This window comes from Ahaetulla prasina, chromosome 2 (genome assembly GCF_028640845.1).
Source record: "Ahaetulla prasina isolate Xishuangbanna chromosome 2, ASM2864084v1, whole genome shotgun sequence".
In the NCBI taxonomy this organism is placed as follows: domain Eukaryota; kingdom Metazoa; phylum Chordata; class Lepidosauria; order Squamata; family Colubridae; genus Ahaetulla; species Ahaetulla prasina.
Genome location: NC_080540.1, coordinates 116,870,733 through 116,893,174, shown reverse-complemented (window position 1 = coordinate 116,893,174; position 22,442 = coordinate 116,870,733). Strand labels below are relative to the sequence as shown.

At 39.3% G+C, this 22,442-nt stretch overlaps 1 protein-coding gene across 1 annotated transcript in view; it reads left to right on the top strand.

Moving 5' to 3' along the window:
- The window catches only part of CACNA1A (calcium voltage-gated channel subunit alpha1 A), a 151,158-nt gene that overhangs the window by 103,643 nt on the left and 25,073 nt on the right, over positions 1 to 22,442 (top strand). The window contains exons 32-33 of the mRNA XM_058168527.1: positions 855 to 993; positions 8,181 to 8,294. Coding sequence (XP_058024510.1) covers positions 855 to 993; positions 8,181 to 8,294 — 253 coding nt within the window. The remainder of the gene's footprint in view (positions 1 to 854; positions 994 to 8,180; positions 8,295 to 22,442) is intronic.

Here is a 22,442-nt window from a genome sequence, read left to right as displayed (position 1 = left end):
AACAGGATCATAGTCAGTAAATCTGTGCCCTACTTTGAGGACAAAACATTCCATCAATGACATCTACAAAAAGGACTTGACAGATGACAATATGAAATTCTGTAAAGACATTACCAATCACTGTAGGCCAGTGACTGGAAGCTCTTTTGTAACTGAGAGCTACATTTTCATTTTGTAATATTACTTAGCCTTCAAAAGCCACATAGGACATGGCAGCTGACACAATGTTATCACCACAGTCACATTACTATTAACATCAAGAAACTCACAGATGCTTTTTCGTAGTCAATAAAGATAGTCAGTTTCCCATTCCAGCAAGTCTTGCTATGCCCCTCCCCAGTCTTCCAGCCTTTTTAGTGAAGATTAGAAGATTGTGATATATTAGATAATATATATAAGGGGTCTGTAAGGGGTGTGCATAAGAGCACCAGCGTGCCTACCGTCCCTGTCCTAATGTTCCCTTTAATTGTATTCATTTTATGTATTCAATTCATGCTTATACTTACATATATTATCTAATATGTACTCGACAAAATAAATAAAATAATATAAAAAAATTGCTATGATCTCACCAAAAAAAGAAAAAAGATGATATGATGGTACAATATACTGGAGACCACAATGGTCACTCTTCATCTTCTAGACTAGCTGTATAAATAGAGCCTCTTATATTGCTGGAATATCAACATAGATCTGGAAAAGTAAGGGCAACTTAAAGATGTTTGTAGTTTATTTACACATGAGTTATAAATGCTTGGGGAATGGACAGATAAACAGATTATGATTGTGCACATAGATTCATTACAGTTTGGAAGATGCATGGTTGGAATATGACTTTTTCTATCTATTTCCAGGAGTATACAGGAAGGAGGAATGAAGGAAAGTGAGTCATGGGTCACGCAAAGAGCACAGGAGATGTTCCAGAAGACAGGAACCTGGAGCCCAGAGCGGGGGCGCTTAGAGGAAATACCCAATAGCCGGACCAATTCCCAGGTGGTTTGTATGCCAGCAAGGTGTTTGAACTGGCAGTTATCAATCTCTCCTCTTTATTTTTCTTGTCCCTGCCTGTCATGTATCTATAAAGCCAGATGTGTAGCAGAATTTTTCAGAAAAGTTTTGTTTACAATGAGAAGTTCTATATTCCATCAGATCATAGGACCAAAAGATAGAAATGGATTAAGCCAATATGGATTAAGTATTTATCTGAGTGACACATGACCACAGTTTATTGTATCATCATTCTAACTACTTTAGGAAATTTTGATAGCACATTACAATAAGTATACGTTGAGTTGCAAACTGTATTTGTGGTGAAAGTAGGCTGTTCATCTTTTCTTTTCACTCATCTAATATTGTATGAATTCATCTCGTTTGTGTTTTTAATAGAGCTTCAAAATAAAAGAGACCTTTACAAGCACAATATTCAAACTGTGTGCATTTCACAAGTTTTATTCTGAAAAATGACATGTGCATTAGTGGTGAAATCCTCCGCGGATTGCCATCAGTTCACTGCCCACGCATGTGCAGTGTGTGCCAAATGCATGCTGCGGGTGTGCATGCGTGGTGCACACCAAAAGCACACTCTGTGCATGCCTGCATAGCGTGAGCCAAAAGCAGGCTGCGCGCACATGGACAGTTCATGCCAAACACACACTGCATGCATGCACATGCATAGTGCGTGCATAACGAGCGCTTTGCATGGAAAAAGGAGGCTTAACAAGGTAAGCAGAACAGCGAGGGGGGGCAACAGCTGTGTCGCGCGATTTAGAATCCAGCATAGTTATCTCATTTGTTAGGATTTCCTGCTTTCTAGTGAACATAAATTGCGAAGCACAGCTGATCGTTGAAAATACTGGTTCAGATGAACCAGTAGCTTTTTTTTACTATCAATGTGCCCAAACTTCGTAGCTTTTATCACTACCGGTTCGCCTGAACCAGTGCGAACTGGTAGCATTTCACCACTGATGTGCATATATATATATATATATATATATATATATATATATATATATATATATGTTTTCTGAGGTTTTCACGGGTGTTTGTATATAGGTCTTTGGTTGTTCGGGTTTTCTCCGGTGTAAAATTGGAAGTGTCTTGGCGACGTTTCGACGAAGTCTCATTCGTCATCTTCAGGCTTCAGCTTCGTGCTTCTGGGAGCAATGTGTGATCGCAGCTGTTTCTTCCTTTTAACTGCTAGTGGGGTTTGAACTGATTGGGTGGGAGCTTGGCTGTGCTCTGATTGGATGGGGTTTTCTGTGCTCTGATTGGCTGGGGTGTCCTGTGTTGGTGGGGGCTTGGTTGTGCTCAGTCTAATCTGTGCTGCAGGGGGATTTGAGCTGGTGAGCTGCACCGCTGCTGTTTGGCTTCGTGTTCGTGGTTGTGCTACATCTTCGTAGTGGGTGTCAGTCTGCTGCATGTATGGATTGGAGGGGTTCGAAGTGGCCAATGTTGCAGCTGCGGTCTGGCTTCTGGTCCTTGGTCGTGCTTCCTGATCAGTGTGGGTTTGGGTGTGCTTTCTGGGTGGATGTGTGGTGGTGACATCCTGTGTGGACCTCGTGAGTGTGGGTCTGGTGTCATTCCTCGTGTTAGGGACACGTTTGTCAATAAGGGCAGGTTTCCAAATGGCTGGTAGGCGGGAGGTATCATCTCGTTTGTTCATGTGTGGGCGTTTTTCTATCTCGATGGCTTCTCTGATTATTCTGTTGTTAAAGTGTTCAGTTTTGGCGATAGTTCTGGTCTTTTTAAAGTCAATATCGTGTCCTGTGACTTTAAAGTGTTGGACCAGGGAAGAAGTTGGTTCCTCTTTTTTGAATGAGTTCTTGTGTTCTTCAATGCGTGCACTTATTCTTCTGTTGGTTTGTCCAATGTATGTGGTGGGGCAGGCGGTGCATGGGATTTCATATACTCCTTGATTTTCTAACTCAATTTTGTCTTTGGGGTTTCTTAGGATGGTGGATATTTTTTGGTTTGTGCAGAATGCTGTCTTGATGTTATGTTTGTGGAGGATCTTGCTGATTCTGTCTGTGGTGCCTTTTATATATGGGAGGAGGGCTGTGCCATTTTCTTGTTCTCTGTCTTGGGTTTTAGTGGGGGTTCTTTTGGATTAGTTTGGTAATCTTATTTCTCTGGAATCCATTGGATGTTAGTACGTTTGTGAGAGTGTGTAGTTCGGTTTTAGGTGTTGTTCATCAGCTAAGCATTTTGTTCTAGAGATGAGTGTCTTGGCTACGGAGTTGATCTGTGCTGGGTGGTGGTGTGAGAGTGCATGCAGATAGCGGTTTGTGTGTGTTTTCTTCTGGTAGATGGTGTGTCCTAGGGAGCCATTGGGTTTCTTGTAGACTAAGACATCTAGGAAGGAAGTTGGTTGTTAACTTCTGTTTCCATGGTGAACTGTATTTTGGGGTGTAGGCTATTGAGGTGTGTGAGGAAGTTTTCAAGTTTTTCTTTCCCATGTGGCCAGATTATGAAGGTGTCGCTCACGATCTGAGCCAGAGTTTGGGTTTGTGATCAGATTTTTCTAGTGCTTGGGTTTCAAAGTGTTCCATGTAGAGGTTGGCAATGACAGGTGAGAGGGTGATCCCATGGGTGCGCCTTCTATTTGTTTGTATTTTTGTCCGTTATAGATGAAGTATGTGTTGGATAGGCAGTGGTTGGTCAGATCTAGGATGTGCTTGGGGGTTATATTTGTTTTGGATAGCTGTCAAGGCTTCTTTGATTGGCACTTGGGTGAAGAGGATATGACATCAAAGCTCACGAGTAGGTCGCTGGGCTGTAAGTTTTGTTTCTTTATGATCTCTATGAACTGGAATGAGTTTTTACGTGTGAGGCGATGGATTCTGCATAGGGCTGTAGTTGTTTGGCGAGAAATTTGGCTAGGTTTTGTAGAGGTGAGCCTATGGAGCTGACTATGGGTCTGAGTGGGGTTCCTTCTTTGTGTATCTTGGGAGGCCGTGAGCTTAGGGCATCTGGATGATTTCTCTCTGGGAATGATTCTTTGTTGGATTTCTTCGCTGATGGGGAGGCTTTTATTTTGGATCTAGTGGTTTTTCTAGGTAGGTGGTGGGGTCTGTTTTAGGGGCTTGTATGCAGGGTCTTGGAGTAGGTTGGTTAATTTGGTTTGGTAGTCAGATGTGTTCATAACCACCGTGGCGTTGCCCTTGTCTGCTGGTAGGATTATTATGCTGGTATCTTTTTTCAGGTTAAGTAGTGCTGTCTGTTCCTCTTTGGGTAAGTTGCTTTTGGGTGGCTTGCTGCTGCAGAGGATGTTGGTGATTTCGAGTCTGATTTTGTTAGCGTCATCGGGGTTGATTTTGGTCAGGCTGGTTTCAACTCCGCATATAATGGTCTCAGTGGGGATGTATTTGGGAGTGACTGCAAAGTTGAATCCTTTGGAAAGGACATCGGTTTCAGCTTTGGTGAGGATCCTATCTGAGATGTTATGCACTGTTTGTTTCATGTGTTGCTGTGAGGGTGGAGGGGTTTGTTTCTGGCATTCTTGTAGTCTTCGGAGTTTGTTGGTGTGCGTGTCTGTCTTGAGGGTGGTCTGTGTTTCGGCTCTCCAGACGGCAAGTTGTTTGGATTTGTCCCAAAGTGCCGGGTGCATCTTGTTGCTGAGTTTGAGGTGAAGTGTGAGGAGATCTTTGTTGATTTGATCTAGGAGGAATCTTTTTGTGTGAAGTTCATTTCTGATTAAGGCCAATTCTGTTCTTTTTAGGATGCGTTTGGTGGCTGCAGAGTTGGAGTGGAATTTCAATTGGAAGCATTTGGGGATTAAATTTTCATCGCGGCAGTTTCGTAGGAATGCGAGGTCACATAAAGCCATTTGGAAGCCATTTGGAAACCTACCAGCCATTTGGAAACCTGCCCTTATTGACAAACGTGTCCCTAACACGAGGAATGACACCAGACCCACACTCGCGAGGTCCACACAGGATGTCACCACCACACATCCACCCAGAAAGCACACCCAAACCCACACTGATCAGGAAGCACGACCAAGGACCAGAAGCCAGACCGCAGCTGCAACATTGGCCACTTCGAACCCCTCCAATCCATACATGCAGCAGACTGACACCCACTACGAAGATGTAGCACAACCACGAACACGAAGCCAAACAGCAGCGGTGCAGCTCACCAGCTCAAATCCCCCTGCAGCACAGATTAGACTGAGCACAACCAAGCCCCCACCAACACAGGACACCCCCCCAGCCAATCAGAGCACAGAAAAACCCCCATCCAATCAGAGCACAGCCAAGCTCCCACCCAATCAGTTCAAACCCCCACTAGCAGTTAAAAGGAAGAAACAGCTGCGATCACACATTGCTCCCAGAAGCACGAAGCTGAAGCCTGAAGATGACGAATGAGACTTCGTCGAAACGTCGCCAAGACACTTCCAATTTTACACGGGAGAAAACCGAACAAACAAAGACCTATATATATATATATATATATATATATATATATATATATATATATATATATATATATATATATATATATATATATATATATATATACTTCACTTATGTTCAGTATCTCCTGCTTGAGGTAATAAGGCAGTCCTATCCTCCAATCTTAATCCATTAACTATTTCCAGAAATTTGTATTAATATGTCTTGTTGAGCATATAGTAAAAATTCTATAATAATGTGTAGTGATTAATTGACTCAAAGGGAATATATTAGCAGCTGTAAGATACATTTGATAATAGTGATGGCTATTAAAATCTATTTACCTCTTATGCTAAAGTCATCTCACAGCCAACATTCTGCATTAATTATTACCCACATACAAATATTCCTCAATTTACAATCATGATTGAGCCTGCAATTATATAGTCTTAAATCAAGTTGGTTGTTAAACAGTCACTACGTGACCACCTCTGATTTTACGACTGATTTTTAAGACTTTAAGATTTTAAGTCTTTGTAAAAAAAAATGCCATGGTTATTCAGTGAACACTATGGTTGTTATATAAATCCCTTGTCTGCACTGGGCTTCTGGCAAAAAAGTCATGAATTGCAATCATGTGATTGCAGCATGCTTCAAACAGCCATAAATGTGGACCAGTTGCCAAATACCCAAAATGCAATCACATGACTTCAATCAGCCTTTCAAACTTCAAACAGTCACTAAGTGACCAGTAATAGGTCAAGGACTACCTGTATATATTACTGATTGTGTCAGGTCCTTACAAGACCTTACAGATTGCTTATGTCTGGGAGAGGATTGAGTTTATTATTATTATTATGACAGTATACACAGCAAATGAGATAACTATGCTGGATTTCGTATCACAGATCACTAGTCGAACACTTTTTTTATTTTATTTTGTCACAACAGTATACACAAGCATCAACATAAAACAACAACATATCATATAAGCATATATATGAGCAAAAGTATGCAACAACTATATTAATTTGATATAATGAAAGGAGACAATAGGACAGGAACGGTAGGCACTTTTGTGCTCTTATGCATGCCCCTTATAGTCCTCTTCCCAAGCGTTTAGGACTGTGTGATGTATAGGCGAATTATGCGAGCAGATCCCAGTAAAGTGGCCTTCTGCAGCTGACCAATGTGATCTTGTCAGCACCAATGGCTTTTAAGTGCTTGCCTAGGTCTTTAGGCACAGCTCCCCGTGTGCCGAGTACCACTGGAACCACCTGCACTGGTTTATGCCAGAGTCTCTGCAATTCGATTCTCAAATCTTGATATCTGGTGACTTTTTCAAGTTGTTTCTCATCAATTCTGCTGTCACCAGGTATAGCAATGTCGACTATTCACACTTTTTTCTTTTCCATAATCGTGATATTGTGTTCCAAAACTTTATCAATCTTTATTCGGAAATCCCACAGTAGTTTTGCATGCTCATTCTTTATTAGAACATTTCTAACAAATTCCCTGGTGCATTTTAACCACTACTAAAATAACCGCATTGCCAGTTAATATGAGTGGATAGATTAAGGTACTTAATTATAATAAAAGAAATAAATTATATAGGAAATTTAAACTTAGACGTAAGTTTGATTAGACCCATATGAAAAAAATTTTCACATCCAAAGAGCTAGCAGTATATGTAGATGAACCTTATCTGCATACAAAGCTATTATATAAGTCATATATACCATATATGCAGGTAATAACTACTGAAATCTCACAAATGTAGCTGCAAAATCTTAGCAATAACTTTTGATATAGATACCAAATGAAGTACGTTGGTTGGGCCCATAATAGACTTCATAATTTCAGTGATGTAAACTTAATATATATAACACTGGTAGCAATTTATTTTTGAGAGGAAAAAACCTAAAATATCCCCAGATGTACAGAACACACTTCTTAATTTTTTTTTTATACCAGTCTATGATTATCCCATCTAGTCTAAGGCAGTGGTGAAATCCAAATATTTTTACTACCGGTTCTGTGGGCTGGCTTGGTGGACGTGGCTTGGTGGGCGTGGCAGGAGAAGGATACTGCAAAATCTCCATCCCCATCCCACTTCATCCCCATCCCACTCTTCTGCAAAATCCCCATTCCTTCCCCACTCCTGGGGGAAGGATACTGCAAAATCTCCATTACCTCCCCATTCTGGGGCCAGCCAGAGATGGTATTTGCCGGTTCTCCGAACTACTCAAAATTTCCGCTACCGGTTCTCCAGAACCTGTCAGAACCTGCTGGATTTCACCCCTGGTCTAAGGGCTTTTCCAGATGTCATCATATTAACAGAAGATAGCGAGAGTACCTATATTACTTATATATGTTCCTTTGCTGAAGCATTTTGGAGATAATTTTTCTTGTACCAATAAAATGCTGCTGTATTCTGGGAGCTCCAAGAATATCTCAGTGTTTTGGTTTTGTCTTTAAAGTTCTTTGGGCCATAGAGATGCATGTATTGGAAACAAATGTTCATTCCTTCTGACCGTGGGTAGAAAACTTTCTAAGAGCTAGAGAATAATGAAATAATGAAATCTGCTGTGCTAGAAAAAGCACTTAAAATATTTAGCAACAACTAAGTAAATTTTTAAAATTTGCAGTATCTCTTTAATAAACTAATATTTACCTTGCAGTTTATTATTTCTGTTTCTCCCAATTTCCCAGCTGTTGAAAAGAATAGCATTTCTTCTATTTGTTCCTTATGAGTTCTGATCCTAATATCCTCCTTGTCTAATTAAGTCTGTAGAGATGCGGGAGATGGCAAAAGATGGCTACTCGGATAGTGATCAGTATTTACCCATGGAGGGTCACGGAAGAGCTGCCTCCATGCCACGATTGCCTGCTGAAAACCAGGTGAGGGTTTTCTTTTTTAAATTTGTGCCCTGTTTGAGCTTGAGAACTATGATAACTTCCTCATCTAAGCATCCTCTTGTTTCTAAGATTGTCATTGTCTTTGACAAGTATTCATTCACTTAAGGAGACAATGATACTAGGGCCTGTACTGATGCAAAATGAAAGAATGTTTCCCAGCTTTCCTGTCCTGTTCTTCAGATAAGGACTGCACACAATCTTTCCAGGAATTATCATCATGCTGTGAACGCTTTGCTCTTACATCAGAAATGAAATGACATTTCCAGCTATGGGCCAAACAAATATTTCCCAAAAAACAATCAATATCATTTGTTACTTACATCCGGAAAGATTAGAGCTACTTTTGAATGTGAAATTTCATTTAAATTATACTTGAAAAAGATATGATGTCATAACATAAATGTAAAATTAAAATATATTTCTTCAGATTTTTTTTATAATAATACATTTATCCATTTAGAAAGAGGTACATGAAATACGCTGCCCATTGCACATCACAGCATCTATTATCCTTTAGGACTCTCCCATCCCACTTAGTCATGGGCAGCATGCTGACAAGATTGAGGGATAGGTATAGGTTGGCATTTTTCCACCTGTGGCTGAAGATGTCCATATATCATTACTTCTTCCTCTTGACTGTACCTCTTGGACTCTACCTCTCATTTTGATCTCCTTGAATTCATGGAAGATGCTTTGTTCTCCTAAACTAAGAAATTTGTGGTATTGCTGCATAAATGTAAACTCCTCTAAAAGGTATTATTGCAAGCGTGCTTTACTTGCATCGGAAGTTAACTCTATCCTGATGTATTTATTCATAGATTATGGAAAAACTAAAATAACTCCTATTAATATCACCTTGCTACCACTGTCTGAAACTCTACAGTATTTTTCTCCCAATATACCAAGATTTCACCTTAAGCAGGGAAGTTCTTGGATTCTTTTACAGCCTTCTATTCTTAAGCTGGTGATTGATTGATTGATTGATTGATTGATTGATTGATTGATTGATTGATTTCGATTTTTATACCGCTCTTCTCCCGAAGGACTCAGGGCGGTGTACAGCCAAGTAAAATTCAATATATAAACATTAAGAGAAATTAAAAAGCATATTATAATGTGGCCGAAATTTTAAAACAATTTAAAATCTTAAAATATAAATAACCCCAATAAAATTTCAGTCCAGTCCCGCTTGAATAAATAGGTGCGTTTTCAGCTCACGGCGAAAAGTCCGAAGATCAGGCACTTGACGTAAACCAGGGGGAAGTTCATTCCAAAGCGTAGGAGCTCCAACAGAGAAGGCCCTTCCCCTGGGGGCCGCCAACCGACATTGCTTGACGGACGGCACCCTGAGAAGGCCCTCTCTGTGTGAGCGTACGGGTCGGTGGGAGGCGAAAGGTAACAGCAGGCGGTCCCGTAATCAATATAATAATATATATAATAATGATCAATATAAAAGGACCAAGCAACCCAGAAGATCCAGCAGAGACAGATATGAATGTGCATTCTCAGTCTTGGCAAACAGAAGGGCATGATCAGAGGTATAGATCTGCAGACACTTTGCCCTGCCTATACTCCAAAGCTACTGTTACGTGTTCAACTGTCACTAGGATGCATTAACATTATGCAACCATTGAGAAAATGGTACACATTGCTTTCAATTTGCATCAATAACTAGTGCCCAGTAATTGGTAACATTTACTCCAAACCACATATGTAAGTTCTCTAGTAACAAAATAAGCTCATTTTGTAGCCAAGAATTAAAACAGTAAATGATGGGGGCGAGCTGTGTTTCTTAAGAAATATTTTTTTTAAAAAAAATACTAACTTAACAAAATAAATAAACAAATCTTATTTCAAGAGATATAAGTGTGATCCAATGTGAAAAAAATGCCAAATTTCTGTCATAAGAAGAATAAAGGAATTTATTTATTTATTTATTTATTTATTTGACTTATCTCCTGCCTGCCATTCAGGAGCCAAGACAGCATTCATAGTACTCTTTTCACAAATTCTCTCACAAGCACCCTTGTGGGCAGCCTTCTTTTACTTTTATGTAATGTCCAATGGAGCTTCCTACAATACCTGGGGACTAGAAATTACATTTCCCTTGGCTCATATACCTGCTCCTCTGCTATCCTATGATGGTTTCACCCAGGTTTAACACCTCAGTAATAATCATTTTTGTTGCCTTTGGCATCCTTGTTTTGATGCACAAATTCTACTCTAACAGTACTGTGAGCAAACTAGAAATTTATTTTACTCTATTGGTTTGTAGAGGGTTGTTTTGTTATGCTAGCCATGTCCCCTCTCTCTGCAACTCTAATGGTGAGTGGAGGAAAAAGCTAAAGCTGTCAAAAAGCTATCAAGTTTGAGAAGCTACCTGGATATGGCCTGTCACAGCACAGCTCCTATCAGAGTAAAGGCTCTGACCTTCAGCAGCTATTGTCCAGCTAACAATATTCTCTTCCTGATCTGGCATGCAGCATGTGTTATAGTAGCAAACTTTATAGGTTCTGAGGCAATCTCAGCAATCAGTGTTGTGCTAGATTGAGGGTGGGGAGGGTGAAACAACGAGCTTGAGTATGGGGGCTCTTTTGCTAAGCATGTGCCAAGCAGCAGTCGCTCTTAGCATGCTCTGCTATGTAGAAGCATTTACTGTTATACCCACAGGCTAAGCATCTTTATGTTTCTGTGTATATGTGTGCAAGTGAGAGCTTGGGCATACTGTTATTTGAAGAAATTGCTCAAAGTAAGTGTACCATCTGCAACATTTCTTGCACAACTATACTTCTTGCTTCCTGCAGGAGGGACTACATCTTAATTTGCAAGTATCTCAAAGAGTCAGAATTTGGTGAAAATATCAGCTAACTACAAAACAGTGGCATTGCCTTTACAGTGCAGACATAATGATCATATTAACAGTCTTTCCCAACTTGATAGATATGTTGGAATCTGGACAACAGTTCATGCAATCTCTAGTCATCATATAGTAGTCATTGATACTGGCTGATTATAATAGGAATCACTGCCCATTCCATCTAATACGTATCAAAGTGTTCAGAGAATTCAGCAACCTTCAAAATGACAAAATGAGTGTCACAATGTTGCTGTGCAAGCTCCTCTTCTTACATATGTGCTTGTGACACCACAAGACCGATTCTAAAGGAAGAGAGTTTGTGTCACAATGGCATACACTTGCTTCAATGTTTACCCACTCTTGCAGTTGACTTCGATTTGTACTAGACGGGTAAAGGTTCCCACCATGATGATCTCTTGGCAAAAGAAAGCTATCTTGGACAAACTACATTTTCACTTAGAACAGCATTTGATTTTCAGCATTCTCATCAGAGGCTACCTCATCAATAATACCGTAATGCTGCATATTAAGAAAATATAGGAGAAAATCCACACTTTGATTCAATACTAGTACTGGATTAATAGTGCCTGTAATGTAGTCTGACCCAACAGTAGTCTAACCCTCTCTCCTCTGTTGCTTTCTACACAGCTTAATCTTGGGAACTATGGTAGAAAACAATAGGTCCTGTTTGTAGGGAAGGCAGCAAATGGTATTGATTCTCTTTTGCCCTTTTCAATGAGCTTTGCTTCAGATCACCAAATCTCTGAGACAGAGACCATAAAGGGGACAGAAGATGAATGTTCAATGTTTCGCAGTGACAGCTCAAAGTAAGGCTCAGCCAAGACATCTCAGACAGGTCATAGTATTTCTAAGCAAATGTAATACTCTGTGACAGCTACCACATCACCACACTGCCTATATTTGATCTTCTCAAGTTTGGTAATTCTGTTTCCTTAATAACACGTGCATGTTCCTTTTTTCCTTGCCCAATGATGTCATTAGAATTCTTGATCATTTGGTGATGTTGCCTTTTCTCTTACATCATGGCTTCAAGGAACCATAAGAACTCCATGACAGCCCTATTTTTTCTCTGGCTAAAATGAGTCCTGGACATTGCTGTAGAATTTTTGTTGTTGCTATTGTTCTTTGGGGTTTTTTGTAAGAATTAAAGGAAATTAAATAGTTACTGCTGGTAAATATTTATCCAACCTATAACTGAAGGTTGACTTATCATGTAGTTCTGTTGAATTGACACTTTGTAAAAAATGCCCATACAAAAACTATCTTGAAAAGGCTGCTGCTAATTAAATGAATACAGTTTTAGATTCTATTATTATCTTATTTAAATCATTTATTTCAACTTTTACCCCAGGGAGTATCTTTAGTGACTGCATTTACAAATTCTCCTCAGAGAAAGGCATGAATAGTTCTACATTACTTTTCTGTTCCAAATAGAGTAACTTTTGAAATATTCTACTAAAGATACTAATCACATTGTGTATACAGTTTGCAGCTGGACTTAGTTCCGTACCCCCTGAAACACAATCCAACAGACAAGGAGATACTTTCCAAATACTTCTTTCACTATTTCTACCTCAGAAAAATAGTAGAGACTGGAAAACTCAAGCTCTTGCTTATGTTCTTCATCACTTCATTTTTTGTAGGACTTTGAAATAATTCAAACTATATTAAAAGATACTTCTTTTAAGAATTTGCCCAGAACCATGCAGGTGATATGGCAGTATAGACATTAGATAGATAGGTAGATAGGTAGATAGTTAGAATTACAGATTATTTGTAATTACATCCGCAAGAGGCTACACTCTTTTAACAGTCTTAATTTGCTCTAAAGTATCATTTTGTCTTTGGCTTATTAGGATGATGCCATCTTAATACTTTATATGACAGGGGCAGGTTTCTTTAATTTTGTTGCTGTAGTCACCATAAAGTTCAAAATGAGCTTCAAGCCTTCCTACATTTAATATAACAGTTTTTAGCTCAGGGAAGTTTAATTCATCTCTCTGAAATCTTCTATTTTACTACTCTAGATATTAAAATAAAGCACTCTGAAAAATCCACTTAGTTAAGATATTTGTGAGGGTACTACTACTGGTCAAAGTAATAATAGTGACAGAAAAAATAGGGGTGATTAATTAAAATGCAGTTACCAGTCAAGAAAATAAAAGCATATGTTTCCTATTTTCTCAGTTTGTGATCATCTGGAAGAATGATGAAGTTTCTTCCTATTTTATATCATCATGACCTCATGCTCGTACAGTGAAAGACTGTTTTGGTCAAAACAGCATGTTCAGGAATCACTAGATCACTTGGTCATAGTCTTTTTCTACCATGGAAAGTCTTTTTTCCCCCCCAAATTATGCTATAATACCTAATAGTATTCAAATCTGCATGCAAATTTATACATATCTTTATTTCTCATTTTTGGAGGAGGGGTTATGCAGGTGCTACTTTATATAACCTTTCAAAGGAAAATGGTTATTTATACAGTTCCGACAAATAAAACAGCCTTTCTGTTGATTAGAGACAATGAAAGAATTGGATCACCCAAAAAACACCCATGGGAGCAGACTCTGCCAACCTTGCCTAATAGATAACTCAGGCAGTATAATCATTCATATTTTACTTATTAGTTCCTTCCACCAACAGTAGATCTTTCATCAATCGATCAATATTTTGAAGGGTTATAAATAATATTTCAAATCCAAACAAATAGTATATAAGCAATGGATTTTCCTATCTTTAATTTTTCAACATCTTTGTGTTTCTGATTTTATAAATATTCTTCTTTTTTCCACTGAGCAACCCCTGCTTACAGATTTTCTGAAGCAAGAATCTGCTTCTCTTGGGCTGGACTGGAAACAATGGAAATGGGAAAATTCAAAAACTGTGGGCTGGAGTATTTGTCCATGTTTGGTTTGTGCATAATGTTGCAGCTTTTAACAGTGGCTGACGGTTCCAATGGCTGGGGCTTGTTGTGGCATGTTTGGGGGAAGATATGGGGCCTTGCTGTTATCTCTGCTGCTCTGCTCAGCTCAGCATTACTCAATTCATTCCTTCTGAGACTGCCTGTCCCTTTGTGGTGTTGTCTAACTTTGTCAGTTTTGGTTGAAGTAATCAAAGGAAGAGATGAGCTTTTCGGCACTGGGCTAGACTGATTTTATGCATAAATATGACATTAACTTGACTATTCTTTCCTTACACTCCCCCCCCCAACCTCCCCCCCTTTATAGTACTATATTCTAGTTTCTCCTCCCTTCCCCTTGGTCCTATACTTCCCTATGCTTTTATATTTATTTCCTTCTCTCTCTTTCTTTCCCGTTTCTGTGTGCACCGTCTTGTATGGCTGCGACAGAGGAGGAAGGCGCGACCGCGAGGGAATAATCTCAGTGTATGTACTGCAGCCTGGACTCCTGGTTCTATGCGCTCGCTGCCTCCAGTTCCCTTCCCCTGGGCTCCTCAAAGTAGCAAACTGCCAGTTTTATGTATCCATCTAGTCTTACACACACCTTTCTTTTCTACTCTTTCAACCTGAAACCCACATGGTGACTTTCCTCATTGCTACATTGTGCTATACGGGCACATCTTTCTCTCCAGTCCATGATTCTGTTGTCCTTATGTCTACATTAGGCTTTCTCATCAATTACTCTTTTTTTCTCTGTTCCGTCCCTCTTCCATTATCTCTGCTTTTAACCATGCTCATTATTCAATTCCTGCCTCTGTGGTCAACCATGCTAGTTTCAGAAGTCACTAAATAGTTCTCTAAACCCCTTGGCTAAATGGCAAATGAATTTTCTGTGACTACCATAGTTTAATGGATAGTTGCTGTTGGGAAAGGGAGCTTCTAAGCTAGATCAGATTTTTATTTTGTTTATTGAGCCTAATTTGCATAGCTCCATCTCCTCCCACAATATTTCAGGTATTCTAACCAAGGTTCTATTCCTCCTTCAACTTTCTACCTTAGAAGGCATGAAGAAACCAGTAATTGCACCAGCCAGATTGTCCTCCCCTTATGAATAACTTTACTGTGGCATCTTAAAAGATTTTATAGTCCAAAATCCACTTCATCATACACATCTTAATCACAGTTGTCAGTAGTATCACAATCACATATCTGGACAGTAATATGTTATGCTAAATCTACTTTTCCAAAAATTACCCCATTAATTCCATTGGAAATTCTTTTTCAGTGGATATCCATATGATTTTACTATATAACTCTTCAAGTTTAAGATGGCATAAGATCTTGTTTTGTTTATTTTTGTCCCTTAGAAGTTAATACCTGAAACAAAACTTGTTCGCTCTTCTCACGTTTCCAATAAATCCTGATTCCTAGAACATTTGCCTTTCTTTCATGTGCAAGATGATTAGGTGCGCATTTGTAGTTGAGGAATCAGGAGTACATTAAGCCAGGCCTTTCACAACCCTTCACTGTACTCAGTCTACTGGTTTTTTTCTTCACCACAATAACTCTAGAGCAGGGGTGTCGTATTGTCACAGCGTCATCACATGATGTATTGGGACTTTTTTCCCCTTTGCTAAACTGGGCGTGGGTGTGGCCAGCGCATGACACATCTGACCCGTGAGTCATGAATTTGACAGCTCTGCTCCAGAGGCAGAAGTGAGAACATTTAGATATAATGAAAGTTTCTCTTGGTTTCTGTAACAAGTTTGGAACATGGAAGACAGAACTGCAAAAGAAAATGAAGATGCAGCATTGAGTTTTTGATCCCTCTATTGTATGTGTAAATTCTGCAGCTGATACTTGGCTTACATTGATACTTGGCTTACATTGCCTTCACTTTGTGAATTGATAGCATAAGCCACCGGGCCTCTGGTGGCTCAGACTGCTAAGACAGTCTGTTATTAACAGCAGCTGCTTGCAATTACTGCAGGTTCAAGTCCCACCAGGCCCAAGGTTGACTCAGCCTCCCATCCTTTATAAGGTAGGTAAAATGAGGACCCAGATTGTTGGGGGCAATAAGTTGACTTTGTATATAATATACAAATGGATGAAGACTATTGCTTGACATAGTGTAAGCCGCCCTGAGTCTTCGGAGAAGGGCGGGATATAAATGCAAATAAAAATAAAATAATAATAGATATGACATGGCCACTAAACATCAGCCCCCCAAATAATTCTATGCGGTGAATCTATAGATGGAGTTCTTCCAACTAATTATCTTCCTTATTACTATGACTTTAATACAAAGAAAATGCTTCAGAATTCCTAACATATAAGTACCAAACATCATTCTAATAGGGACAAGACTTATAAATTTTATTTGAACATTTTCTTCAGGTAAGTTTAGGATGGATAGTATGCCTATTCTAATTCAAGAATCATAAGCTATTCTATAAGTAACCATTATGTAACTGCAAAAAAGAATAATCCATTATAAAATTATAGCTTTAGAGTGATAATCTCATCGAAGATTATATATGATAACATGAATATTAAAAAGACTGGCATGTAAGTTTCAAAGAGAGTGTGAAATTATACTAGTTAACACTTTGTTTCTGACACAATGTTGAATATCTTAGGAAAAAATAATTTAGATTTACTGGTATGGGTGTTAAGTTAATTTGATGAATTCTGCACAGCAAATTATAGTTAATATTTTAGCAGTCCTAACATAAAAGAGAATGAAATTAAATGTTGGGTTGCAAAGTTCAGCTGTGAAAAAGAGGTAGTCATGACTCTGCATTATATGCTTACTAACACTTATGAAAGAATTGTAAATCTATTACGCCTAGAACAATTCCCCAACAAGCAAGCAATGCAACAGAAAACTCTGGAAATATGACAATCCCTTCTCAGCTATCCTTTGTTCCTGAAAAGAAATCAATATTTTTATTTTGGGATGTGCTACTGAAAGACTGAAATGCAATATAGAACAGATTAGGTATTGATAACGCAATAATCTCTCTTTTCTGCCTTTACCTTATTAACTTATTCTACCATTCTTTTATTTTATTTATTATTTTTATTTTATTTTATTTATTTATTTGTCAAACACAACAGTATATATAAGAATAAGCATGAAATAACCATACAAATTGGATACAATCAAAGGGAACATTAGGAGAGGAACGGTAGGCACGCCGGTGCTCTTATGCACACCCCTTCTTTATAGACCTCATTCTGTCTTACATTTTTAATATAATTGTAAGGTTCTGTCATATGCTGTCTTTTTCATTAAGTTTACCCATGAAATTGCCATTTTGGAAGACAGATTGCTGTTCTCCTTTCCTGCATCCCATTAGGAATGGACAGGACATCTTGAAGGAGAAAAGCTTTTTCACTTGTAGCTGATGTTCTTTAAGATAATCTCAATCCATTCTCAGCCCTTTCCCCAGACATTCATTGTCATGTCTTTCCATCGGTCTCAGAAAACTATCCAAAAAAACTGATTCTAAGTTGTAGTTTACAAAGGAGGTCTTAGCAACTCTGCAATCTTTCTTTGATTATTTACAATTGTGGGTCACCATGCACACCAGTCCTATGTTTAGGAGACAATCACAACAGCTTTCTGTTGGGAAGCCTTCTGGTTGCAAATGCATCTGTCCCTCTAGGTGGGAAAAGGGGAAAAATATCAGAAAGTACAGCAGTTACAAGTGAGTAATTTCTCTTTCTTTTTCTTTTCCACTCTGGATCAGAAACAGCTGAATAGTAAGAAGGCTGGGATTTTGGGTTTTCAGGAAGACCTGAGCCTAGAACTTCAAGATTCTATTTCCAAGCCTAGTATTACTTGTTCAAAACAGTATAAGAAATCAGGAAATTGATTTTCTAGTATTTCAAGGACAAATTAATCTAAGCAAATTCTTCCACTGTATCATATAGGGAAGTAATGTCAGTTTTTTCCAGGATGATAATTGCTTGTCCAGTTGATCGTTGCTCTGCATAATGATGGATCCAACATAATGATGAAACATATCATCAATACATTGTGAGATTAAGACACACATTGTTGATTATTTATGAATAGAATATTTTTTCCCTAAAATTTAGCTAGACTATGCTTAAAACTTAAAACAACAACAGAAATATAGCAAAAGGCATAGTAAATCCAGTCTTGTATGGTATTTGAGAACAATTAATCAATGGAATGGCTTGCCTCCAGAAATTGTGAGTGCTCCTTAACCAAAGATTTTTAAAGATGGGCTGATGTAATTGGAGAGAGACAGTCCCACAGACAATTTGGTTACATGCCCTCAAGGATTTTAAAAGTTAAAACCAGCACCTTGAATTGGACCTGGAAGCAGACTGGCAGTCAGTGCAATTTGCAGAGCACATAACCTGCATTGCTGCATTCTGCACCAGTTGAAGCTCATGGATACTCCCTCAAAAGTAACCCTATGTAAAGTACATTATAATTGTCCAATGTGAAGATAACTAGAGAATAAAACTGTGAGAAGATCCTTCCAATCCAGGAAATGGTGCAACTGGTGTACAACACAGAGCTGTGCAAAGGCCCTCCTAACATGACTGCCACCTGCTCAGGAGAGAAGTTGTGAATCTAGGAGGCGCCCCAGATTGCATACCTTGTTTGTCTAGGGCAGTGCCACCCCATTCAGTCCATAGACAGAGTCCTAGAACCTGATTTAATGGGTCCATCTTCCTATAGTGTATAATGGCACTAAAAAAACCCATGGCTAAGCATGAGGAGAGAGAACATGAACTCCCCCAGTTTCAGATCACACAGCCACTGCTCCAACAGAAACATCAGATATAGGGCATAACCATTGTCCCATGATGGGCTCTTAATTACCTGGGATTAGTCCATGGCCATCATGGTGCAATCCAGAATGGAATCGAGCTCCGGAAAGGAAGTTAACTATGCAGCAGGGAGATTGGTACAACAGGAACAATCTCATCTGATCCCCAGACCCCAACCTAATGAACAGGATCTCACATCCAATGATATGTGGTATAACATCACCCGCCTTGCCCCAGAGTCTTAGCTGATGCAGCACCCAACTCCTGCTTGGAATATTTCCAAAAGGACCACCCCTTTCCAGACCCAGCTAGATTTCAGTAGTACATACTAGAATGGCCCTCTCAGCAACATTTTAATCATTGATGAGGGATGCCTTATTGCAGACTAATCTGGCATTAGAAGCCAGGGCTACTGAAGGTCTGCTGACAGGGTACTGGGTAGAGACCAAGAAACTTAAACACAAAACTGATATATGGCAACAATTCCATGTCCCCCAAAGGTAGCCTGCTTCCGGTCTCCCATCATACATTTGCAAGGTCCATTACTACCATAAAAGCACTTCCATCCCCCCCAATGACAGCTCCATCCCCAAAACCAAAGCCCCCAAAATCAGAGACTGGGAACCTTCCATTGTCCTCAGCAACTATCCCCAGGAGGGGTAGCTGGGCACCCTGAAACACTATAGCTTCACCAGTTCGCAGTGCCTTTTGACAGCCACCATCTTCCCACACACTGCCATATACATATATACACTACAACACATTCACAAAGAACTCTCATTCACCCTATCTCACACACTCACAGGCACCATCCCCTGCCATTCCCATCATCTGGTAGGAGCTCCTCTCATTCACCCATTCACCCATTCCCAATTCCTCCTCTGGCTCTTATTCAGAAGGAGGAATCAGTCCTTTCATAGTAGCATTGCTGCAGACAGGGGAGCCCGATTGTTTTCTTCCTTTCTTATCAGGAATACCTAGAAGGAGGGCAAAGTGACCTCTGCAGAGGGAAGCAGGTCCACCGTAGCTTGGCACTCTATTGTAGCCCTCATTCTCTAAGCCAGGAGTCCCCAACCTTTCGGACTTCAGGGACCACTAAATTCATAATTTTAAATCCCGCGGACCACTAATGTGATCTGCCTAATGACTGGCTGGGTGTGCATGGCTAGGTGGTTATGTGACTGGGTGGGCAGAGCCAACTCAATGTCACTCACATTGAGGGGCACCTCGCCAGCTTTTACTCACCCCTCCCAGCCACTCCTTGCTTTCCTGCCTGGGCTCCTTAGGGCCCCAACAGGAAGCAGTTGTTGGAGCTAAGCAGCCACCACAAGAAAAAGTTGGCAAAACAGGTCAGTTAAAATTGGATCTGACTGAGGAGGCTCAATAGAAGCACCTCACTGAGGACTAGGAGCATAGGCTTTCCAAGCAGAGGGAAGACCTGCGGGAGTGCAAGACCAGGTACCGGCGCCTGGAGGCTCAGCAGGCTGAGATGGTCAGCCAGTTCCAGGCCATGAGGCAGTCCCACTGGAACAAGACCCTCTGGCTCTTCGCCACCAGCGGCCCTTCCCTCCAGCCTTCACCCAAAGCCCCACACCAGGAGGCCAAAGCAGACCTCAAATTGGAATTTCTGTTCCCCTCCACCCACACAAAAAGACCCCAAAGGGGGAGACTCTCTGTAGCAACATGAACGTTCATTGCACGTATCTGTCCCAGGGACCATAGTTTGAGGACCCCTGATTTAGTGCAATATAAAAAATGCAAATAATTTTTCTGCGGACCACCAAAATTTTCTCACAGACCACCAGTGGTCCACGGACCACCAGTTGGTGACCGTTGCTCTAAGCCACCACTCGAATAAAATCTCAGGGTCCAGAGCATATATGCAGGAAGGAACTGGGCAAAGCAGCTTGGCATGTTTTGTCTGGACAACAGCATTTAAGTAGCTGTTACCTAACCAATTCTTGTGTGAGAGATTTATATAGAGTGCTCAAGATCATGATGCACTGCCACTTGAGGGCATATTTCATATGAACCTCCTTTGCTTTTTAGCATATGAAGCCTTTGGTTCTTCTGGAGATGCATTATCTCAAAAAGCTATTTCTATTAAGGCACTTAATTAGATCTGGCATTCCTTTCTAGAAGGAATGTGGTAAGCTACATGTCACACTGTTTAAGATAGTGTAAAAAATCTTATTATAATACGTTGGTTCGGGAACAGCTATATTCATAATATAGCAGATAGTACAAAAGATATGCAGGTAAGGCAACGTGAATAAGGATGATGATATTGCAATTGGCATCAATATTTCTGTTCACAGAATGATCAAGATAGAAAGAATAAAAATAATAAAAATAAATAATAAAAATAGTCAAAATTGTGGTTAATAATTCAAACAAATCAATTATGGGTTAAGGAGAAACATTTCAACTCCTTTTCTAGGAGCAGAAAGTATGGAAGCAACTTAAAAATATCACTAAACGTTATTCTGATTCTACAGATTTACCTCCATGTTGAATTCATGAGTGATATAATAATAATTTTTTAAAACTTGTATGCTGCTCAATGACTCCAGATGTCTCCCAAAAAACAAATTACAATAAAACCTTTTTTAAAAATTCAAGATTTGTTAGAAATTCTAAGATTCAACTTTTAGTTTTCTATTTCATCCCTTTCCTATATTCTGCAATCTCAAATAAACTGATTTTTTTAAGGAAAATATTCTATTAGGCTGAGACTTGCAAGTCTTAATTTTAACTACTAGATAGTAAAACCTGAATGTACTTCCTGCTTGAAATACAATGGACATATTTAGAGAAATAAAATATTAAAATGACTGTATATGAATTCATAATATAGGGAAGGCAATGTGGCTAAGATTATTTTCTTTGGCAGTCACCAGTTTTTCACCTCACAGGATTATCTGAATATATCCCCAAAAATTGAGGGGTTGGAGTGGTGAATCCAACATGCAGTGAAACATCAGCTGCCACCATCACCTTATGTACCAGAAGGACTTCATAGGCATTGTTAGATATTTTTTTTCTTAAACATGAACAAATGCAAGACAGTCCTTGACTTGAAAGTGTGCCTCTTGCTCAGAAAGGAAAAAAAAGATAAATTGAAATGATAACAGGGATGGGTGGGAGAGGGATGATTAGGATTATGAGAGATAATCTTGGCAGTTTGTCTTCACCTAAATAAAGGTATAGAATTTATCATATATATATCTTGTCAATCTTCTCATTAACAAGTAAGCTTTCACACTGCAGCTATTTTGTGACAATGTGACAATATTAGATTATTCAACCCCCTCAAATTACCAAACCTTATTTGTAATTGTAAGACTTTAGATAATATGCAAATATTATTTGGTCAATTTTAGATTTACAAATCTCAATTCAGTGTAGATGAGAAATACAGTATATACTTATTATTACTTTTATCTTCATTAACCTACCAATGAATAATGCGTGTTGCATTTTATCTATACAGTTTTGTAACTTCTAAATGTAATTTAAACTTAAACCCGAGTCA